The following is an 18,565-nucleotide window of genomic DNA, read 5'->3' on the forward strand; positions in this document are numbered from 1 at the left end:
AGAACAGAAATCGTGTAGTGGCGGCGCGGCAGCCGTGGGAGGCCCCATTAGATAAAGTGGTGATTCAGGTTAAGAACAGTTTCAGGTTAAGAACGGACCTCCAGAACAAATTAAGTACATAAGCAGAGGTAAAGGTAAAGGAACCCCTGACCATTAGGTCCGGTCGTGACCGACTCTGGGGTTGCGGCGCTCATCTCGCTTTATTGGCTGAGGGAGCCGGCGTACAGCTCCCGGGTCCTCTGGCCAGAATGACTAAGCCGCTTTCCTCCCTTGGGAGATTTTAAAAGAGCTGAGATGGAAATCTCAGTCCAGGGTTTGCTTGCTGTGACTTTGGCATTGCAGGGGGTTGGACTAGATGACCCCTGGGGGGTCTCTTAAAAGGTAAAGGGACCCCTGACCATTAGGTCCAGTCGTGGCCGAGTCTGGGGTTGCGGTGCTCATCTCGCTTTACTGGCCGAGGGAGCCGGCATACAGCTTCCGGGTCATGTGGCCAGCATGACTAAGCCGCTTCTGGCGAACCAGAGCAGTGCACGGAAACGCCGTTTACCTTCCCGCCAGAGCGGTACCTATTTATCTACTTGCACTGGTGCGCTTTTGAACTGCTAGGTTGGCAGCAGCAGGGACCGAGCAACAGGAGCTCACCCTGTCGCGGGGATTCGAACCACCGACCTTCTGATCGGCAAGTCCCAGGCTCTGTGATTTAACCCACAGTGCCACCTGCGTCCCTATAACCAGAGGTACCACTGTATAATTAATATTATTAATTAAACGTGCATACTATAGCCCTACATCCAAAGATCTCGGGCGGTTCACAGCGTTAAAAATACAGTGGAACCTCAGTTGTCGAAGCTTCGGAGGCAGAACAATTCGGAACCCAAACGCCGACAGACCCGGAAGAGAATGCTTCCGTTTTCGAACGGCTTCCAAGGCACGGTTCTCCATCTGTCGATGGATTTTGCCGGCCAGCGATCGCACCTCCGTTGTCTAACGTTTCAGAAGCCGAACGGCCTTCCGGAACGGATTACAGTTCGGCAACCGAGGTTTCGCTGTTAACGCAAGATAAAAACTCTCCACAGAGAGTTCGGAAACTTCAGTTTGGAGCAAATCTCGGCAGCCGGGACAACATAGCTTGACCCATTTGCACCGATCCTGGCCCGACGTCACCGGCTGCCGCGACACCTGAACGCAAAGGGTAGATCTCCAGTGTGATCCGGGGATCTTTTCCCGGTCCAAGCCCCCTCCCCCTCCCACAACGCCCCAATTTCGATAACCTGGGGTGCCTCGTAGGGAACGACGACGCTGTGCCGCTTGGTATTCTGGTCAGATAAGTACTGGGCCTGCTGGTTCCCTTCCACCCGGATCAGGTGCTCGGCGGGGGCGATGCCTCCTGGAGGACACAAAACCGGATCGGGGCCGGGCGGGGGGAGAGGGAGAAGGGGGGAGAGAGAGAGAGAAGAGCGTGGGGACGGCTGCTTTGCAAAAGGGACAAAGGATTGGGTGCGGATGGCACCAGCGGCATCCAAAACGCAAACATGTGCAGCGTGATGGTTTCGATGGCGTGGCCTCTGAGCGTGCGCAGAGGGCCGACCCCACACCAGAGGCTAACCACCCCCAAACCGCTTGCTCCACCTAGGCTTTCGAACTGCTAGGTTGGCAGGAGCAGGGACCGAGCAACGGGAGCTCACCCCGTCACGGGGATTCGAACCGCCAACCTTCTGATCGGCAAGTCCTAGGCCCTGTGGTTTAACCCACAGCGCCACCCGCGTCCCTTAAATCTTTTCCTACTGCATCTTAAAACATAAAAGGTCAAGGACCCCTGGATGGTTAAGTCCAATCAAAGGCAACTTTGGGGTTGCAGCGCTCATCTTGCTTTCAGGCCGAGGGAGCCAGCGTTTGTCCGCAGACAGCTTTCCAGGTAATGCGGCCAGCAGGACTGAACCGCATCTGGCGCAACGGGACACCGTGACGGAAACCAGAGCGCACGGAAACGCCGTACTCCTTCCCACTGGAGCGGTACCTATTTATCTACTTGCACTGGTGTGCTTTTGAACTGCTGGGTGGGCAGGAGCAGGGACCAAGTAATGGGAGCTCACCCTTTCGCGGGGATTCGAACCCCCGACCTTCCGATCGGCAAGTCCTAGGCTCTGTGGTTTAACCGACAGCGCCACCCGCGTCCCTGGGAGTAAATCTCAAGGAGGATTACCTGGGGGATTGCTAAGAGGCAAGAGGGGGTCAGGCGAGCGCTGGGGGCGTAAATGGCCACCCGGTTTAGGAAAGGTCCTTTCGCTGGATCAAGCTCATCCTGTTTCACTGAATTAATCAAACTAGTTTCAATCGGGTTCTGAGCCAATGCGCAATTCATCGCTCTTGTTCCGAGATTTATGGTGTTATTCTTATCTCCCTCAGTGCGCTGTCCGAACCACTCTTCCGAATAACGTTTTTTAATAGTGCAGGGGAACCGGTTCTCAAACTTTTCCCCATGGGTTGCACTTCCAGAATAAAAATCTGTCCGTGCGACACCAAATTTGTTGCTAAGAAATACGACGGAAAATGAAAAGAAACAACTGCTCTGTTTATAGTGAATAACGCAGTTGCTTTATAATTTAATTGTATATAATCTAATCGCACTTTAGACCCAGGTTGAGGTAGCCAAAACTGAATGTCTAGGCACCTTTTCTTTATAGTGAGGATTATTATTATTATTATTATTATTATTATTATTATTGCTTTTATTTCTGTCCCACTTTTTAAGTTTTTAAGTTCCTCTTCAACCAGGCCTTTTGTTGTTGTCGTTGTTGTTATTTATACTTTTCAAGTTTATACACTTCATTTATTTATTTATGTATGTTTGTTTTCCTTTCTGTTTCCCTTTTCCTCTTTTTTTGTAACCTTCCTTAATTTCTTTTTCCTTTTTCAAGTGTGCAAGTATTGATATCTACGTATCTGCCAATAAAATTGAATAACATTTTTAATATATATATATATATATATATATATATATATATATATATATAAAGTCTTACTGACTAGTCATTTAAATAATCGTGATTTGATCTGATTTAAATCAAACCCACCCTGACCACGAAGCATGCATTTGGACGGGGAAGGAAAGAGGAAGGGTGCACTACGAATCCTTTGTAGACAAGGCCCTGTCCTCGTCCAGGGAGACCAGCCCCCTTGCCCAAAAGAGCCAGCCCTTTCCCTCTGCAGGAGCTTACCGCGGCTGCCCTCGCCAGAGCGCTCGTGGTGCGGGCATCGCTTGACCACCTCGGCGATGTGCTCAGACTTCTTGAAGATGGCCGTGGTGCGGATGATAGCCCAGAGAGGGGGCGGCGTGGCCACTTTGATGAGGACGGGGCAAGTCTTGCCCATCTGGCAGTAGAGCTTGTTGAGAACTGGTGAGTACTACACGTTGAAAAAGAGAGGGAGAGAGAACATTACAACATGGAAGTTATACAATTTATTATCATCACCTTGCCAACAAAGGTCCGTGTAGTTAAAACTCTGGTTTTCCCAGTAGTGATGTATGGAAGTGAGAGCTGGACCATCAAGAAGGCTGATCGCCGAAGAATGGATGCTTTTGAATTCTGGTGCTGGAGGAGACTCTGGAGAGTCCCATGGACTGCAAGAAGATCCGACCTCTCCATTCTGAAGGAAATCAGCCCTGAGTGCTCACTGGAAGGACAGATCCTGAAGCTGAGGCTCCAAGACTTTGGCCCCCTCATGAGAAGAGAAGACTCCCTGGAAAAGACCCTGATGTTGGGAAAGATGGAGGGCACAAGGAGAAGGGGACGACAGAGGACAAGATGGTGGGACAGTGTTCTCGAAGCTACAGACATGAGTTTGACCAAACTGCGGGAGGCAGTGGAAGACAGGAGGGCCTGGCGTGCTCTGGTCCAGGGGGTCATGAAGAGGCAGACACAACTAAACAACAACAACAACATCCAAAGGCCCCGGCGCAGCTTGCAAGCACACAAGCAACATTTTAAAAACAGCTTTAAAAGCAAGTTAAAAAGGATAACTGTAAGATGTCCAAACAACTGGCTCCTCCAGCCTCCGAGGGAACCCAGGCGTCCGGGCCCCCCTCAACCTCGGAGTCGAATCTATACTCATTCTGGAGCTTTAAACCCTACAATTCTCTCCCGCCCCACCTCGACAGCTCCCTTCTTCTCTCCCCAAATGCCCTAGATCAAATACCGGTAGATCACCGGATGTCTGCAGTAGATCACCGGCTCTCCGCAAAGCAGCTCAAGAACTTTGGCTCCCCTAAAAAAAAGCTCAAAATCTCCCCCCAAAACAGGGCTTTCCTTCCTACAAAAAACAGCTCATGACTTTGACCTGAACCCCTAAAAAACGGGAGTAGATCACTGCCAGTTTTTAACTCTGTGAGTACCGTATTTTTCACCCTGTAGGCTTGTGGAGAGCAGCCTGTTCTGGGGTCGGGGGAAGCTCGGGCTTCCCCCGCCCCAGCCCCGCGCCTGGGGGGGGGGAATAATTTTTTTTTTCTTTATTTCCCCCCAAAAAAACTATGGGGCGAAAAATACGGTAGATCACGAGTTGGCCACCTCTGCCCTAGATTTTATATGCTTGCAGGATAATCCAGCTCCCTCCTTCACCCTCACAGGAATGTATTAAGCCTGACCCACCCCCAAGAATTTTTAGCACCCCTCAAAAAATCTAGGAATCAATTCACACCCATCCTTTTAGGCAACCCCCCCCCCAAAAAAACCCCACAGCAGTCTTTTTGCTGGCCCTTTGCTTTACATTAAAATTCCTTTCCTGACACTGTTTTTTTTTGGGGGGGGGGGTAGTGATCTCGACCACACAGGATTCCCCCCCCCCAAAAAAAGCCACACGCACCACAATCCTATTCACATGCCCGAAGTTCAACTAACCTTTTCGGCCATCACGGCACAAGATCGAGGGATTTAACTTTGGACACTGAGCAACGGTGTCCGTCCGTCTCTCAGCCCCCCCCCAATCCCTCCCAGCAACACACGAAACTCAATGAACTGCGCAAGGAGGAGAGCAAAACATGTCCAAACTTGCCTTGCGGAGTTGTTTGGGGGGGGGGGCGTGGAGAAAAGGGGTCTGGTCTCAAGTCCACCCTCCTCAAATATCCGCCTTTAAAAAGCTGCGAGACTCGGGTCGCAGTCACAACATGCGATCAAAGCACCACTTCCAAAAGCCGGGAGTTTTTTCCGCCCAAAGAATTACGGGAACTGCAGTTTACTGAGGGTGCTCAGAGGCAAGAGGAGGCCCCTTCCCTAGTGTCCCGTCCCCACTGTGGGATCTACAATTCCCAGAGCAGTTTAATAATCAACCACCACCCCTTTCTGGGAATTGTAGCTCTGTGAGGGGAAGAAGGGAGTCTTAAACTATAACTCCCAGAACTCTTGGGTGGGAGGAAGTGATTGACGGGTTAAAAGTGGGACGGTGCTGCTTTAAATGTACAGTGGTACCTCCGGTTAAGTGCTTAATTCGTTCCGGAGGTCCGTGCTTAACCTGAAACTGTTCTTAACCTGAAGCACCACTTTAGCTAATGGGGCCTCCTGCTGCTGCCGCGCCACCGGAGCACGATTTCTGTTCTCACCCTGAAGCAAAGTTCTTAACCTGAAGCACTATTTCTGGGTTAGCAGAGTATGTAACCTGAAGCGTATGTAACCTGAGGTACCACTGTATAGTGAAAATGGGGCTTTAGGAATTTCCTGACAAGTCTTCAAATTGAATTTTCTTTATCCCAGGGCCCATCTGTACCATACATTTAAACGCTTTAAACGGTAAAAACTGAGCACCCCCCAATGTATGTAAATCTATCCATCTATCTCAGGGAAACTGTAGTATATAAAGGGTGCTAGGAGCTGTCCGAATATCCCTATTACAACGGCCGGAGTTCCCTGGGAAGAGGGATGGACTGCTCTGGGAATTATAGTTCTGTGAGGGGAATAGGGGCTGTCTCAGCACCTGGAACAAGCTACAGCTCCCAGAATCCTTTGGGGGGTTGAAGCCATGATGGTTTGGATGTGTGGCATCTCAGCGCTTCAAACGAATGGCGCCAAGGCGGCCGTCATTCTTCAGCTAGGTGCCCCCGAGCTGCTTTGAACTACAACTCCCACCGGTCCCCGGGCGGCGCGACAGGAGTCAAGGATGGGCGCCATCTGCCCGAAGTGAGTTTCTAAAAAGAACGAGGCCCCTTCCGAACATTTTGGGAAGGAGAGAGCAGGCCGGGTCTTCTGTTTGTGAAAATGAAGCGGTAATGGACCACAGTGGGAACACCTAGATTGGCGCCAAGATATAAGACTTTAAAAAGCTGGTATCACTGGACCCAAGAGGGTTCGACAACATGACCCTCTGTAATATTACGATTCTACAAACCGATTAAATTAGTTAAGAATTAATTGTAGAGTTAGTTAATTTTGAAAGCCAGGGCGGTAAAGTCGATAATGATGATGTAAATGTGTATTATTAAATGGAAAATTAAGATTGCCAGAAGAAATATCAACAACCTCAGTTATGCAGATGACACCACCTTGATGGCAGAAAGTGAGGAGGAATTAAAGAAGCTTTTAATGAGGGTGAAAGAGGAGAGCGCAAAATATGGTCTGAAGCTCAACATCAAAAAAGACTAAGATCATGGCCTCTGGTCTCATCACCTCCTGGCAAATAGAAGGGGAAGAAATGGAGGCAGTGAGAGATTTTACTTTCTTGGGCTCCATGATCACTGCAGATGGTGACAGCAGTGATGGAATTAAAAGACGCCTGCTTCTTGGGAGAAAAGCGATGGCAAACCTAGACAGCATCTTAAAAAGCTTTGTCGACCTTGCCGACAAAGGTCCGTATAGTTAAAGCTCTGGTTTTCCCAGTAGTGATGTATGGAAGTGAGAGCTGGACCATAAAGAAGGCTGATGGCCGAAGAATGGATGCTTTTGAATTCTGGTGCCGGAGGAGACTCTTGAGAGTCCCATGGACTGCAAGAAGATCAAACCGATCCATTCTGAAGGAAATCAGCCCTGAGTGCTCACTGGAAGGACAGATCCTGAAGCTGAGGCGCCAAGACTGGCCACCTCCTGAGAAGAGAAGACTCCCTGGAAAAGACCCTGATGTCGGGAAAGATGGAGGGCACAAGGAGAAGGGGAAGACGGAGGACGAGATGGTGGGACAGTGTTCTCAAAGCTACCAGCATGAGTTTGACCAAACTGCGGGAGGCAGTGGAAGACAGGAGGGCCTGGCGTGCTCTGGTCCAGGGGGTCACGAAGAGGCGGACACGACTAAACAACAACACACACACTTCACCTCAAACATAACAAAGAAGGAGGTGCGCATCGATTCATTCAACCAATTTATTAAAATAAAATTTAAAAAGAATTAATTGTAGCGTTGGAAGGGACCAGAGGGCCATCTAGTCCAACCCCCTGCAAAGGCAGGAATCTTTTGCCCAACGTGGCACTTGAACCCATAGCCCTGCGACGAAGACTTTCACGCTAGATCCATGTTAGTTTATATGGGGCTTTCGAACGGGTGCGCCATTCATTGGGAAGATTTGAACTGAACTGTGCTGTTATTTTCTTTGTGGCTCCTGCAAAACTGCTATTTGGAATCATGCTTTTAGGGGGCACTGGGGATGAATTTATGGCACCCTGGGGGAGCACCCCTGTTCAAAATCCCCCAGGCACCAGGTGCAGAGCCATGCAGATCTCTGGGCGCCGGGTTGGCGACAGACATCTCTGCCTCGCTGGCCCCTCCAGCTTTCTTAAACTGGTGAGCAGAATCACTTATTAATTGTATTTTTATCCCACTTTATTCTCCAGGTAGTGCATGGTTCACCCCCCTGCTCAGTTAATCTCCACAACGACCCTGAGAGAGAGAGGCGAAGAGGCTGCAACTGACTCCAAGGTCGCCCAGTGTGGATTTGAACCCAGAACTCCCAGGGCCCAGTCTGACACTCTCACCACTTCACCCCACTGCCTTCCCAGAGTCCTTCTGCTATGGGGAAAGCTGTATCAATTAACTAGGTGAATAAATTTGGGGAAAGCAAAAGGCCACTTAGAGATGGATCTGGAATAGTTTCCTTGACGCCTGCATCTGGTTTATTCGGGATGGTTTCATATGATGTTTTAAAGTTTCGGTAAACAGCTCTGGAGATGTTTCCTTTAGAATAATAATAATAATAATAATAATAATAATAAATTACTTATACCCAGCCCACCTGGCCAGGCCTCCCCAGCCACTCTGGGCGGCTCCCAACAGGATATTAAAAACATGATAAAAGATCAAACATTACAAACTTCCCTAAACAGGGCTGCCTTCAGATGTCTTCTAAAAGTCAGATAGTTGTTTATTTCCTCAACATCTGGTGGGAGGGCGTTCCACAGGGCGGGCGCCACCACCGAGAAGGCCCTCCGCCTTCGATATAGAAATGAAATTAATAATAATAAGTTTAAATGAGAAAATAAAATAAAGACTTCTAGACATTCTCTTCTGGCGACCTTAACCTGTTTGACGCGCCATTTCATGATTAGCTTATCTATCTGAGTTTCTGACCTTTTATAAAACCAACCTTTGCCAATGCCCCTCCCTGGGTGAAGGTCTCCCCTCCAAACAATACGGATTTACGTATAAGCTAAACAAGCTCTAGCTTAGGGCCCCACTCTCTTGGGGGCCCCCAAATAAATTAAAGGGGGGGGAAACCCTAAAATATCACAGGTTTGCTCCTTTCTATATATAGGGTGCCTACATTCTGCTATTTATAATTATTAGCAGATAGTTTACATCATATATTTACACCTATTATTATTTCACATTACACTTATAGCAAGTTTCCCGAGACTAGATTATGAGTCTTTTTAAACTGTGTTTCTAAAGGAATTTTTGCCAAATGCCAATGTGTTTGCATTATGAATAAAAAAATCATTTTAAGTTAGAGCTTAATAAATATTTCACTATTAACATACCTCTTCTCAATTGTACTTCACTATTAATATACTTCTTCTTAACTGTATTTCAGATCAAAAATTACTTTGATAAAATACATATTTTGGCTTGAGATACTTGCAAGGTCCATAAATGACCATATAGCATATATTTAACACAAAAAAACAGCGACAATTTGTTGCTGACAAAGTACAGCTGGACATAGAAAGGGCCCCGTTACCTTCAGTAGCTTATAATAATAATAATAATTTATTATTTATACCCCACCCATCTGGCTGGATTTCCCCAGCCACTCTGGGCAGCTTCCAACAGAATATTAAAAGGTAAAGGGACCCCTGACCATTAGGTCTCCAGTCGTGGCTGACTCTGGGGTTGCGGCGCTCATCTCGCTTTATTGGCCGAGGGAGCCGGCGTACAGCTTCCGGGTCATGTGGCCAGCATGACTAAGCCGCTTCTGGCGAACCAGAGCAGCGCACGGAAACGCCGTTTACCTTCCCACTTGAGTGGTACCTATTTATCTACTTGCACTTTGAGGTGCTTTCGAACGGCTAGGTGGGCAGGAGCAGGGACTGAGCAACGGGAGCTCACCCCATCATTGCGGGGATTCGAACCACCAACCTTCTGATCGGCAAGTCCTAGGCTCTGTGGTTTAACCCACAGCACCACCCGCATCCCAACAGAATATTAAAAACATGATAAAACATCAAACATTAAAAACTTCCCTAAACAGGGCTGCCTTCAGATGCTTAGGGCCTTATCAAACCTAAATCCGGCCCTCAATGTACCCCAACCCATTATTATTTTTTAAAATAGATCATTTCCCCTGCCCCACTTCCACCCCCCTGCCCAGCTCCGTACGGTGCACGTGACAGATTTGGCGGTCCCCGACGGCTCAAACGCCAACTCGAACCCGTGCTCGCCAGGGTAGTTTTCAGTGGAAGGGACGGCCGAGGTGGTGGGGAGGATTGTGGCCTCGCTGCTCTGCTCGCCCCCCTGGGGGGCACTGCCCTCCTCTGGGAAAGGAAGGGCAAAGGTCTCCAGGGTCAGGTCCTTATGAAGTTCCTCCTGGGAGGGGCAGAGGGTGGGAAGAGAGAAAGAAATTAAAAAGAGAATTACGGGGTTGCAAGTTGAATGGACCTGAGCCACAGCAAGGTGGTCTCAGCAGGACAAGTGCCCAAACATCATCATCATCATCAACAACAACATCATCATCTTCTTCCAGTGGTACCTTGGTTCTCAAACTCCATCCGTTCATGAAGTCCGTTCCAAAACCAAAGCGTTCCAAAACCAAGGCGCGCTTTCCCGTAGAAAGCAACGCAAAACGGATTAATCCGCTCCAGACTTTTAAAAACAACCCCTAAAACAGAACTTTAACATGAACTTTACTATCTAACAAGACCATGGATCCATAAAACGAAAGCAAAAAAACCCATGTATTGCAATCACACAATCAATCGGTAGCAAAAAACCCCCCGTATTTTCCGCTCCATAAGACGCACCTAGTTTTTAGAGGAGGAAAACAAGGAAGAAAATATTCTGAACGAAACAGTGGATGTATGATTTTTGTGGTTCATGCTGTGGCCACAGACATGATATGCGATTTGATGGTGAGTTTGGGGTAGCCCAATGCAAAAATCCTGAGGATCCATGTGGATCCATGCTTTGTAACCACGTTTTTGCGCCATTGTGGCCCCACGAAACAGTGGGTGCGTGATTTTTTTTTGGTGTAGGCTGTAGCCATGGACATGCTATGTGATCTGATGGTGAATTTGGGGTACCCCAATGCAAAATTCCTGAGGATCCATGGGCTGTTACCTCCCCCCTCCCAGGCAGCCTCCTTTATCACTAGCGTCCCTTATCTCCCTCCCCGATCGCTTGCCGATCAGCTGCTTCCTTTCAACACCCCCTTCCCTCTTTCTAAAAAAAAAGAGCATGATCTTCTTTTCTCCCCTGGGCAATTCGGCTCCAGGGACCACGCATTCGCTCCATAAGACGCACAGACATTTCCCCTTACTTTTTAGGAGGAAAAAAGTGTGTCTTATGGAGCAAAAAATACGGTACTTTTCTATTTAACTTACATTATAGTCCAAAGGCTATTCATCAGGAAATAAGGATTTATTTCCCGTTTTAAGTTTTTCATGTGTGCTAAAACTCAGTCCAAGTTTAAAAAACAAAAACAAAAAACCATTTAACCCCATCAGTTAGCAAACATGAATACATATGCTATAAAGTTCTTCTTTTAGTTAAATAGTTTCGATTGTTATTAAGGAAATGGTTATTTTTCTCTTTCCAACAAAGTACAGCAGAAAAGTTGTCCAACTATAAACAGTTGACTTATTAAACCTCACAATAATTACACAATTATCTATGTATTTCTAACAGTACAAACAAATCAGTAATTTTTGATATAACTGTAAAAACCACTCTGAAAATTTATTCATTCCAAAAATGAAACCTTCATCTGGTTGTAAATATTAAGATTATACCAGCAAGAATGAATCATTCTGTAAAAAAATAAATGATTTAAATCAAGTCTTACTGACTAGTAATTTAAATTGTGATTTAAATCGATTTGATTTAAATCAAATCCACCCTGTATTAGATCAAACCGATCGAGGGTGCCCTTGGAGTCCCTTTCCAACTCTACAATTCTACTAATTCCACTTACCTCAAAATCTTTGCTGGACTGCATGCAAGTCCATAGCTCATTGAACACCGCGTCGGATTCAAACAACTGTTCCATCTTCAAAGCCGGGAGCAGCAGAAGCAGACAGATGTTGCTTGAAAATAAGATACAGATTTGTTAGATATCGGTCCCTCTATCTCAGGCCTAGGCAAACTCCGGCCTTCCAATTGTTTTGGGACTACAATTCCCATCATCCCTAGCTAACAGGACCAGGGGTCAGGGATGATGGGAATTGTAGTCCCAAACATCTGGAGGGCCGGAGTTTGCCTAGGCCTGCTGTCTCCTTCGTTCAGCCTTCTCCAGCCCAATGCCTTTCCAGATGTTTTGGGGCTACAACTCCCATCATCCTCTGCTGCGGATGATGGGAATTGTAGTCCCAAACATCTGGAGGGCTGGAGTTTGCCTTGGCCTGCTCTGCCTCCTTCTTTCAGCCTTCTCCAGCCCGATGCCTTTCCAGATGTTTCGGGACTACAACTCCCATCATCCTCTGCTGCGGATGATGGGAGTTGTAGTCCAAAACATCTGGAAAGGGGACCGGGCCGAGGGAGGAGGACTTCGTTTCAAAACAAGTAATCTGCTAATCACAGTTCTCTTTCTCCCCCTTACACCAAAGCAAACCATCAAGGGGGAGGCGCAGAGACGATACCTAGGCCGCTCGCATACATGAATTCGTTTGCAATATTACTGCACTGCAACAGAAACACAGGATTGTACAACTGGAAGGAACCCAGGGGTCATCTAGTCCAAGCACTTCATCTGGTTGTAACTATTAAGATAATAACAGCAAGAATTAGTCTTTTTTGGGGGGGAGGGGGGAGATTTAAATCAAGTCTTACTGACAAGTGATTTAAACCAATTTGATTTAGTTGTGGTTGCTGCTCGTATTTTGTTAGCTAAAAAGTGGAAAACCCAAGAATTACCAACCATAAAAGAATGGCAGATGAAGATGATGGATTTTTCGGAGCTAGCCGACCTAACCGGAAGAGTCCAGGAAGAGTGGATTAAATTTAATGATTACTTAGTTAAATATGGTTAAGTTAAATTAACTGAAAACAGCTTGCAGATACTTAATTGGCATTGGATTTTATTTATGTTAAGTGTTGAATTAATATGTTTAAATCCATAAGGTGAAGATTTAAGGATGTTAATGTTTAAGTTAAATTTCGTAAGAATTGGGATTTGGAAAACCGTTAAAAGGATATGCAATGAAATTCAACCAAGGGGAAGCGAGGAAGTCACTGAACAATGTTAATAAGCGTAATTTTCAATAAGGCTATGATTTATTTATGTTTGTTTGTCTTGTGTGTTTGTTTGTTTGTTTATAATATTGTGAAAACCAATAAAATTTTTGAAAAATAAACCAATTTGATTTAAATCAGATCCACCCTGGATAAAGCCGACAATCGGATTGGCTCATCCCACTGCTGGCCTCATGTCTAGCTACAGGGGTCCCTTGGTTCTCAAACGCCTTGGAACCCAAACACTGCAAACCTGGAAGTAAGTGTTCTGGATTGCAAACTTTTTTCAGAAGCCGAACGTGCTCCATTTTGAGTGCCACACATCTGTTTTGAGTGTTATGTCTGTTTTTGCTATTTATTTTGCCTTTTTGTTTTTGCGGCTTTTTTTTGTTGTTATTGTGACTGTACGGAACCCAGTTCCGCTACTGATGGATTGACTGTGTGACTGCAGTACATTGTTTATTGCTTTCATTATATGGATCAGCGGTCTCGTTAGAGCAGGGGTAGGCAAACTGAGGCCCGCGAGCCGGATCCGGCCCAATCGCCTTCTCAATCCGGCCCGGACAGTCCGTGAATCAGCGTGTTTTTACATGTGTCCTTTTATTTAAAATGCATCTCTGGGTTATTTGTGGGGCCTGCCTGGTGTTTTTACATGAGAAGAATGTGTCCTTTTATTTAAAATGCACCTCTGGGTTATTTGTGGGGCACAGGAATTCATTCACTTTTCCCCCCTTCAAAATATAGTCCGGCCCCCCACAAGGTCTGTCTGAGGGACAGTGGACCGGCCAACGGTTGCTGACCCCTGCCTTAGAGAGTAAAATTCATGTTAAATTGCTGTTTTAGGGGTTGTTTTTAAAAGTCTGGAACGGATTAATCCGCTTTGCATGACTTTCTATGGGAAAGTGTGCCTTGGTTTTGGAACACGCTTTGGTTTTGGAACAGACCTCCGGAACGGATTACGTTTGAGAACCAAGGTACTGCTGTACAGTGGTGCCCCGCAAGACGAATGCCTCGCTAGACGAAAAAACTCGCGGAACGAATTAATTTTTAACCTTATTTTGGCTGCTGATCCCTTATTTTTGAGGCTGCTGGTCCCTTATTTTCAAATCTGTAAGTTGACAGCTATGGGCAAAGGCAGGAAAGCTTATGACCCTTTTCAGTTGCCGAAGGATCCCAAACAGGTGTCAATCAGCCAAGGAAGAGATCCTTACGGCCTTATGGATTCTCCCAGAATCTTAAATATCCCGAAATTCTCAGGCTCTACTAAGCTGAAATCTCTTGGCACATCGCTAAGTTTAACCAACTAATACTGACCACAGGAAACAGACTTAACTCAATTATCTGATCATGAGAGCAGCAACTCGTGGGCACAACGTAATAATATGTCTTCCCCATATTCCTACAAAACAAAACAAAAGCTGGCTTAAAATATTGAGTATTTGGGGAAGAGGCGCCTTCTCAGCTTATGCTAAAGCATTTTTCTATACCTGATGCTAATCTCTCTAAAATATTTATTCAGGACTGAACATGCCACCGGTCCTCAGTGTGGGGTTTGTTTGTTTTCTGTCTTCTCCCCGCCTCCTCATCTATTCACCTTACTCTGCTTTTACTAAAATTAAAAATGCAATCCAAGTATGAACTTTGTTATAAGAAAAATACTGCTCCCTTTCGCTTCTTCTCCTTTTCCCACCTCCCTTGTTGCCTTTCTTGGGGCCAACAGGAAAAAAAAATACAGTGGTACCTCGGGTTAAGTACTTAATTCATTCTGGAGATCCGTTCTTAACCTGAAACTGTTCTTAACCTGAAACATCACTTTTGCTAATGGGGCCTCCTGCTGCTGCCGCGTTGCCGGAGCACAATTTCTGTTCTCATCCTGAAGCAAAGTTATTAACCTGAAGCACTATTTCTGGGTTAGCGGAGTCTGTAACCTGAAGCGTATGTAACCCGAGGTACCACTGTATATGAAATCCAAATTTCCAGCAGATCTGCATTTGAAACCAGGAGCCCCACCACTTAAATTAGGCACGTCCAAAGTCCGTTTTGGGGCCTAATGCGGCCCCCTGGTCGGTTTAATCCGGCCCCCGTGGCAGTTTATTTCCTGGGGTAAAATCCTAAAAAAAAATCTCAACAACTTCAATCCTAAAGAAAGCTCAACAACTCTGAGGTAAAATCCTTAAAAAAGCTCAACTTCAATCCTAAAAAAAGGTTAACAACTTTGGTCGGCCCTCACGGCCCTTCACTTCATCAAATCTGGCCCTCTCTGAAAAAAGTTTGGACGCCACTGACTAAAATAAAAAATGCAATGCAAGTATGCACTTTGTTATAAGAAAAATACTGCTCCCTTTCCCTCACACTCCTTTTCCCACCTCCCTTGTTGCCTTTCTTGGGGCTAACGGGGGGGGGGGGGGGCGAAATATGAAATTCAAATTTTGAGCAGCTCTGCATTTGAAAGCAGAAGCCCCACCAGTTGAATGCATTTTCGGTTAAAAATAAAAAAATAAAAATCCATTTATTCATTAGGAAGAGCAGGATATAAATTTTAATAATAATAATTCCACTGATTAAAAAATAAAATTGATTCTTTTCTGTGCATGCACAAATAACCCTAAGCAGGCAATCAGGATTTTATTTATGTTAAATGTCGAATTAATATGTTTAATTTTATACTGTGAAGGATGTTAATGTTTAAGTTAAATTTTATAAGAACTGTGATTTGGAAAACCGTTAGAAGGACGTGCAATGAAATTCAACCAAGGGGAAGCGAGGAAGTCACTTAACAATGTTAACAAGTGTAATTTTCAATAAGGCTATGATTGATGTTTGTTTGTTTATAATGTTGCGAAAACCAATAGTATTTTTTTTTGAAAAAAACAAAAAAAGCTCTATTGCCTGCTCAGATCAGAGGAAGGCCTAAACTCTCCTCCCCCAGCCAGAAACGTTCTTAGTACGTTCCTTTCCGGCCTCCAGGGAGGAAAAGGTTTTTGGCCCGGGTCGTACCATTCCTTAAGGCGCGGGGGGGTGTATAATGAGAAAGCTCGTCAACTTCGCTTCGCTCCCTATCGTGTCTCCACACACAATCCTTTCTACACCGCTGCACCGCTTTACACACGACGCTCGAGTTATCAGAAGGGCAAAAAGCGCCGCAAACAAATGTATAAGGCGCCTAGCTGTTCCCCATCACCCCTCCTCGCATCGTTATGGTTCCTTCTGACACCAGAGCGGACTGTACCATGTATCAGGTTTCCGGACGGGGGGCGGAAGGAATAGGAGATGGTAAATCCAGAACAAGGGTTTAATTCTATTAAAGGGGCAGGAACCCATTTAGGGGGAATTCGTTCCCACGGTGGGGTTTGGGGTTTTTTGCCTGCCTGCTGAAAAAGGAAATCAATGATTGGGACTAGTGTTGGATTTATGCACAAAGTAAAAGCTGCAATTTAGGGCACAAAAATAATGACTTAACTTTTGCATGCCTGGTTAAACAGCAATAAAAGGATAGCAGGCTCTAAAAGCAGACGTTAAAAGTTTTCTGACTTGCAAATCGTCCCGTATTTTTCACTCAAACGAATTTCATATGCAAATAAATTTAATGCATGGAATATGTTTGTAGCCGGAGCATCCTCTCGCAGTAAACTTATTTGCATATGAAATGCCTCCGACACGGGACACACTGATAAATCAAGAATATTGCGGGGGGGTGTCAGATTTTTGAGGGGGAGACATACATATTACGTCGGTTCCATTTACCCTCTCGCAAACACCTATACACAAAAGCAGTCTTCCTCAACATCTGGAGCCCTCCAGTTGTGTGGTTTTTTGCATTCCCAAACAGCTGGAGGGAACCAGGGTCTTTTTCTTTTCAGGACGGTGGAAACTCCGAGATGGAAACATTTTTTAAGCAGGAAACTTCCGATCATCTTTGCTCTCCCTCTCTCTTCCCTGCCCTTCCCTGCAATCTTTGCACACTTCAATTAAAAATTGCATTGGGGGCCTCAGGTCTCTATAAGGATCGGGATCGCACCCCCCCCCAAAAAAGTAACATCCCCCCCCTTCCAGAAAGATCTAGAAACGTTGCCTCTCCGCACCGTTTACCTGGGAGTAAGCCCCACTGAACACAATGGATCTACTTTCCAGGGAAGCACATTGGCTCTTAAGCAACATCTAAAAAAATAAACTTGCAAGTTTGCATTCGCTGGTAGGATTCGGAGCGGCTTACTTCCCGAGTAAAGGCCTGCGGGGATCGGGCCGCGAGCTCCTTTTTCAATCTCCGAGGGACGCACAAGAACGGGGGTGGGAGAGAAGGAAGCCCCGTTTTTCCGACCCTCTTGGGGTGGGGGAATGGGGTGGGGGGGGGAGAGATTGGGGAAGCGCCTCTCCTTTCTCCCCCCAAGCCGTGCTAAGCGAAAGTTCCTCACCAAAGTGAGGCCTCCTCCTTCTCCTCCTCCGGTTCCCTGCACGGGCAAATCCCGGGGGCAGCGGAGGCAACGTTCCATGGATGGAACACGGCGGCCGCCAACGTTCCACGGGATGGAACCCCGCGGCCGCCAACGTTCCACGGGATAGAACGCGACGGCCGCCAATGTTCCACGGGATGGAACCCCGCGGCCGCCAACGTTCCACGGGATGGAACACGGCGGCCGCCAACGTTCTTCCCGTGGAACCCTGGCGCTGGCAACGTTCTACGCCCCCGCTCCTTTTTCAATGGGGCTCATCCGTGGGACGGAAGCGGCTCATCGGCCGGTGACTCAACCCCGCCAGGAAATAAATAAACAATTCCGCATAACCCGCGCGCGCCTACCACGGCCTGGCCTTTACCCGGGTGGGCAGGAACTCGGTTTTCTACCCCCCCCCCCATCCCAAAAAAAGGAAGGGCAAAGGCTGTGGCAATCTCTTTACCTGCTCCAGGTAGCGGCCCCTCCACCAGCAGCCCGGCCTCGCCCCTCGCCTTCCGCCCGACTGAACTGTAAGCGGCGGCAAAATCAGATGGGATCAGGGGAGGCGTGGAAATGGCCATGCTGCGGGGATTCCCCTGTTTGGTTCCCGCGGGCCAGCTCGGTCTCGCGAGTGGAAGCCGCGGACGCCATCTTGAGGAAGGGCACGGGGGTTGGGGCGGGGCTTAGCGAGGCGAGCAGCTGCGCGCCAGAGTCCAGGCGAGGAAGCTGCTGTCCACCTCTGGGGTCAGTTATACAGTGTCTCTGAACACGCTTACCGGGCTTCGTGTTGAAAATGAAAGTTTCAGATACAAGAATGCAAGGACAGTCCCTGGCCAGGTCCCCCCCCCAGCCCTTTTAACCCCTGGCATTCAGATATAGACTGCCTCTAGCTATGGACGATCCGTTCATTTAGCTCAGGTACCCCAAATTAAAAGAAATTAAAATACGCCTGCTTCTTGGGAGAAAAGCGATGACAAACCTAGACAGCATCTTAAAAAGCAGAGACATCACCTTGCCGACAAAGGTCCATATAGTTAAAGCTCTGGTTTTCCCAGTAGTGATGTATGGAAGTGAGAGCTGGACCATAAAGAAGGCTGATCGCCAAAGAATGGATGCTTTTGAATTCTGGTGCTGGAGGAGACTCTTGAGAGTCCCATAGACTGCAAGAAGATCCAACCTCTCCATTCTGAAGGAAATCAGCCCTGAGTGCTCACTGGAAGGACAGATCCTGAAGCTGAGGCTCCAAGATTTTGGCCACCTCATGAGAAGAGAAGATTCCC

General features: G+C 47.0%; 1 protein-coding gene across 2 annotated transcripts in view; it reads right to left on the reverse strand.

Moving 5' to 3' along the window:
* TP53 (tumor protein p53) overlaps positions 1–17,905 on the reverse strand; it is a 28,040-nt gene extending 10,135 nt beyond the window's left edge. Inside the window, exons 1-5 of one of the 2 annotated variants that reach the window (XM_080979863.1) lie at positions 17,749–17,905; positions 11,600–11,711; positions 9,790–9,996; positions 3,219–3,405; positions 1,272–1,387 (exon numbers count right to left, since the gene is read on the reverse strand). In XM_080979863.1, the coding sequence (XP_080835989.1) occupies positions 1,272–1,387; positions 3,219–3,405; positions 9,790–9,996; positions 11,600–11,674 (585 nt within the window). In that variant the 5' untranslated portion in view covers positions 11,675–11,711; positions 17,749–17,905. Of the gene's footprint in view, positions 1–1,271; positions 1,388–3,218; positions 3,406–9,789; positions 9,997–11,599; positions 11,712–17,267; positions 17,503–17,748 lie in introns of those variants that run through there. The other variant, XM_080979864.1, reaches the window with a different exon arrangement.
* Between the last annotated feature and the right edge of the window lie 660 nt (positions 17,906–18,565).

This window comes from Podarcis pityusensis (assembly GCF_964106645.2).
Source record: "Podarcis pityusensis genome assembly, chromosome: 13".
Taxonomy (NCBI): Eukaryota; Metazoa; Chordata; class Lepidosauria; order Squamata; family Lacertidae; genus Podarcis; species Podarcis pityusensis.